The 5081-nt window shown below is 40.4% G+C and overlaps 1 protein-coding gene across 6 annotated transcripts in view; it reads left to right on the top strand.

Annotated features, from left to right (window-relative positions):
- Window positions 1-5081, top strand: part of LOC103357314 (2-oxoglutarate dehydrogenase, mitochondrial) — a 39336-nt gene that overhangs the window by 24026 nt on the left and 10229 nt on the right. For all 6 annotated transcript variants that reach the window (XM_008281820.1, XM_008281822.1, XM_008281823.1 and 3 more), the window contains 5 exons: window positions 2318-2497; window positions 2572-2724; window positions 3468-3570; window positions 4512-4640; window positions 4732-4882. In XM_008281820.1, coding sequence (XP_008280042.1) covers window positions 2318-2497; window positions 2572-2724; window positions 3468-3570; window positions 4512-4640; window positions 4732-4882 — 716 coding nt within the window. The remainder of the gene's footprint in view (window positions 1-2317; window positions 2498-2571; window positions 2725-3467; window positions 3571-4511; window positions 4641-4731; window positions 4883-5081) is intronic.

Raw genomic sequence — 5081 nt, 5'->3', positions numbered from 1 at the left:
CTTACAATGTTAAATGATAACAAAGGAGGAACATTCTTACAGCAACATTTTAAAAATGTTCTCAGGATGTTATTGATGCCCCAGATCACAAAACGCTTTTTACAGAACATTTCTGCAATGTGATATGTAAACAAAGGAATACTGTTTTGCCTACAACATTGGGAGGATATTATGGGGACAATGTTTAGGTAGCAGATTACAGAATGTTATTTCATAAAATGTTCCCACAATCTTAAATGACATCACATTAAGAGCATTTCCACTGTAATATCTGGAAAATGTTTAAATGATGTTATTATGGCCTCATATTGTATTACGTTATTTTTAAAACACTCTTACAATGTTGCATATTGATAACAGAGGAACATTCTTACTGGAATTTGGAAAATGTTTTCAGAATGTTATAAAGACTACATTACATCGCCTTCAATTCTGAGAAATAAAATTGTGTTTTTCAGTTTTTCATAGAAGAATGCTAAAGAAGAACATTGTGTTGTGGATGATAATAGTTGTTTTCTTCTGTAAACTGAAAGAACTTCCAACCTAAAACTCAATTTCTAGAATACTAACTATCCCATCCATCCATTATCTATACTCCACTTAATCCTCACTAGGGTCATGGGGGGCTGGAGTCTATCACAGTTGACTCAGGGCGAAAGCAGGGGACACCCTGGACAGGTCACCAGTCTATCACAGGGCTACACTTAGCAACAGACAACTAAGCACACTCATATTCACACTTACAGACAATTTAGAATCACCAATTAACCTCAACATGTTTTTGGACTGTGTGGGAGGAAGCCAGAGAACCCAGAGAGAACCCACGCTGCACGGGGAGAACATACAAACTCCACGCAGAAAGATCGCGAACCGGCAACCTTCTTGCTGCGAGGCAACAGTGCTACCAACTGCGCCACCTTGCAGCCCAGAATACTGAAATACCATGACATCTGTGAACTTTTAGCTAAACACCCAGACAGCTTTATAGTGGTTGCAGGGGATTGTAACCACACCAGTTTAAGTCTGTACTCGACAAATTCAAGCAATTTCTGGACTTTAAAACCAGAGGAGACAACATGCTGGACTTGGTGTATTCAAACTTCCCTGATGCATACAAAGCAACCCACCGCCCCGACCTCGGCTGCTCTGATCATCTTTCTATTATGCTGGTTCCCACTTACAAACCTCTACTGAAGCATAGCAGGCCAGTAAAAAAAACAAGCCAGGATCTGGCCAGAGGGTTTATCCTCAGCACTTCAAGACTGTTTTATAGACAATGACTGGGAGGTTTTAAAACAGCAGCCTCCCCGGGTGATCAGATGACGTTTAGGAGTATGCTGAGGCAGTAACCAGCTACATCGCCAGGTGTACAGAGGATGTCACTGCCATTAAGACCTTCACAGCAACAACATCAGTGCATCATATTCTAGCAATGTTATCATTTAACGTTTTCAGAGGGTTATTGCAAAATATTTTTGGAATGTTTTTAGAGAACATTATTCCAGAACATTCTGGGAACTCAAAGAAATTTCCCGCTGAAAACATCACAACAATATTTGTGCATCATATTTTAAGGGGGCCAGCTGTGGCTCAGCTGGTAGAGCGGGTTGGTCAATGATCGGAATGTCGGCGGTTCGATTCCTCCCTGTAACCTGTGTCATGGTCGTTATGTCCTTGGGCAAGACACTTCAACCACCTTGCCTGGTATGAATGGATTGTTTGAGGTGGTGGTCAGAGGGGCCGTAGGCGCAGAATGGCAGCTATATGAATCAGATCAATTCTTATTATTATAAATGTTGTCATTTAACGTTTTAAGAGGGTTATTGCAAAACATTTTTGGAATGTTTTTAGGGAACGTGTTCCCGGAACGTTCTCGGAACTTAAAGAAAACCTCCCGCTGAAAACATTGCAACAACGTTCCAGTCAACATTCTAAGAACGTTACAAGAACCAAAAATTTCTAGCTGGGGAGGTGCTGACTGATTTTAAATGAAATGAACTAACTTAGTTTGAGCTTCATCAGTGGAAAATATATAAAAATCAAAACTCATCCAAAGTCTGGCAGCAACTTTAATTACAGCTCTGTAACAAAGAATTGTAACGGAGAGAGTGACAGAGAATCTCCTGTATAAACATTGTTTGGAGCACTGATTGTGTTTCTGGCAGAAAATGATTGTCCAAATCCAAACGACAATAAAAGTCTGTATTGTTTTTTTGGAACCCACAGATAGAACCTACAGCACTGTGTGCACCCTGCTGAGTTGCGTTTTAAGCTGCAGTGGTAATTAATATTTTTTTTTTTACTGTAATGCCCACAGATTGGTTTCACCACAGACCCCAGGATGGCTCGTTCGTCTCCGTACCCCACAGACGTAGCTCGTGTGGTCAACGCACCAATCTTTCATGTCAATGCAGACGACCCAGAGGCTGTGATGTATGTGTGCAACGTAGCAGCCGAGTGGAGGAACACATTCCACAAAGATGTTGTCGTAGACCTGGTAGGTATATATCAACACAGACATATGGCTGTCATCACAAATACTCCCCTAAACTTCTGCGTCTCCACATTCAGGTGTGTTACAGACGTAACGGCCACAACGAGATGGATGAGCCCATGTTCACACAGCCGCTGATGTACAAAAAGATCAAGAAGCAGAAAGGAGTTCTGCAGAAGTTTGCCGAGAAACTCATTGCTGAGGGAGTCATGACAGCACAAGAATATGAGGTAAAGCAACCTGTCGATGGCTGTTTGTGAAGGATGTTAGATGTAGAGAAAAAAGTAACAGCCATTTGTAAAGACTAGTCGAATTCTGACATACAAGTGATTGTGGTTTTCTACCAACGTCTAAATAGGTTACATTTTACATGTTGGGAGCGCAAAAAAATGGACATGGCGCTTTTACCTCAGGCCCTTACCACACAATGTCTGCATATTACACTGAAAGAAAAAGACTTGACTGATTGTGCAGGATGAGTGAGGAAAAAACAGGTTTCACTGTCAGCTGGAGGAAAGCTGTCGCTGGCAGACAATTCTGCTCTGTGAAAACCTGAGGGTTCAACTGCAATGAAAGACGACTGCCATAAAGAAACAAAAGTGTTTTTTAGAGAATTAGGTACAACTTAAAAAACATTTTATTACTTTCAGGATCAGAAACATCGTTTATACAGTTCTTCAGATCTATTTAGAATAACTGTGAGTAGGGTCGGGGCCAAAAATATCACATATCACAAAAAAAACATTATGTTTATTTTTTTGATAATGATGGGTGATGTGACTGATGTGCATGTTGAAACTCGTGCCGTGTAAAGCCTCAAATTTCCACTCAGTTCCTCCAACGCAGCAGCCCATACAGCTGTGAGATGTAAACTGCACAACTGATGGATTAAAACTCACACATGCAAGGACATAGAAACTCTATGATAGTATGGTTCCTATTCAGATACTTAACTTACACCCGTCTGTTTTAGGAGGAAATAACCAGATACGACAAAATCTGTGAGGAAGCGCACACTCGCTCCAAAGATGAGAAAATCTTGCACATCAAACACTGGCTCGACTCACCCTGGCCTGGTAGGACTCCTGCTTTTTTTTTCTAATACGTGTTTTATTGAATAATTTAAGGTGTGACACTACAGAAAAAACAAAATACACATTTGGTGATTATTTTGTTTAGTCTTTGAGACAGTTATGCAAATTAGCCCATATTTAATGAGATTATGCCTATGCATACCGTTTTCAAAACCTGATACAAAAAATAATTGTCTTTACCCACTTCAGGACTTTCATGTTGCCATACGTAGAAGATTTGTCGGGGTCCACTGGACCCCAAGAAAGAATATGTGCAAAATATTTGTTGGTATTCATTGTAGATTTTTGTACTATGTTAAATCATTTTTCTGATAAGTTGATATATTTTTGGTTCCAAATGCATGACAAACGTCCCTCTTTTTATATTTAAAAAATAAATTGATTGTAAACTAAATATATTTGGGTTTTTCACTGCTGCTCAAAAGCAAGACAGATTTTTGTTGTGCTGCGGGAAATGATGCATCAACCAAATTATTAATCTAGAAATGTATCTATTGACTTAATTCATTAATTGCCGTTAATCATTTTGCGGATTAAAAATGTATCATCTGATAGGCCAAAAGATCAAGGATAGGCATATGTTGTAGATTCCCTGCTGTACCTGGTTTTGCCACCAGATGGGGTCTCTTACAGTTTTATACTGCAGCAACCAAGGAGGTGGTCACAGGCAGTTCTGTTTTGACAAGGTGCACATTGTGGGAGTTTAGCTAGAAATGCCACCATGACACAGTCTTCTGTGAAGTGTGTCAGTGGACATGCAGTAATGTCCATTGACCTAATGTTGTGGAATCAACTATTCGATTATTGATGGATAAAGATGATGATTATCAGTTCAGAAATTGGTTTTAAATTCACATCCCTAGACTGGATATTTCTTCAACACATGGAACTGTAATGCTTTTGTGTGTCTTCTGTATATGCAGGTTTTTTCACCTTGGAGGGACAGCCTAAAAGTATGAGCTGCCCTTCAACTGGCATCAGCGAAGACGATCTCAGTCACATTGGAAACATTGCTGCCTCCGTCCCAGAGGAAGATTTCACCATACACGGAGGTGCTCTCCACTCTCTTTGTCTGTCTGCAGTGAAGTTGCTGTCTGGCTGTTTCAAACCTGTTTGTTTTCTGCCTGTGTGTTCATGTTGCAGGTCTGAGTCGCATCCTAAAGGGACGAGCGAACATGGTGAGCCAGCGAGTGTGTGACTGGGCTCTGGGGGAGTACATGGCGTTTGGCTCACTGCTTAAAGAGCGAATCCATGTACGTCTCAGCGGCCAGGATGTGGAGAGGGGCACGTTCAGGTAATGCATAATTCTAGTAAGAAAAATCAGCTGCTTGTGTTTTCTTCTTTTTTTTTTTTTGTTTTTTTAATGGCTAAGTGGGGACACTGGATGTCAAATACTGGGTTTTAATTTTGGGTTTTGGCTATGCACACAGTTTATGTGAGTACTTATGCAGCATAATGTTGAAAAGTTGAGATTCTTGTGATGCAAACTAGTT

This window comes from Stegastes partitus, unplaced genomic scaffold (assembly GCF_000690725.1).
Source record: "Stegastes partitus isolate 25-593 unplaced genomic scaffold, Stegastes_partitus-1.0.2 Scaffold246, whole genome shotgun sequence".
NCBI classification, from domain to species: Eukaryota; Metazoa; Chordata; class Actinopteri; family Pomacentridae; genus Stegastes; species Stegastes partitus.
This window is presented reverse-complemented; position numbering and strand designations above follow the sequence as displayed.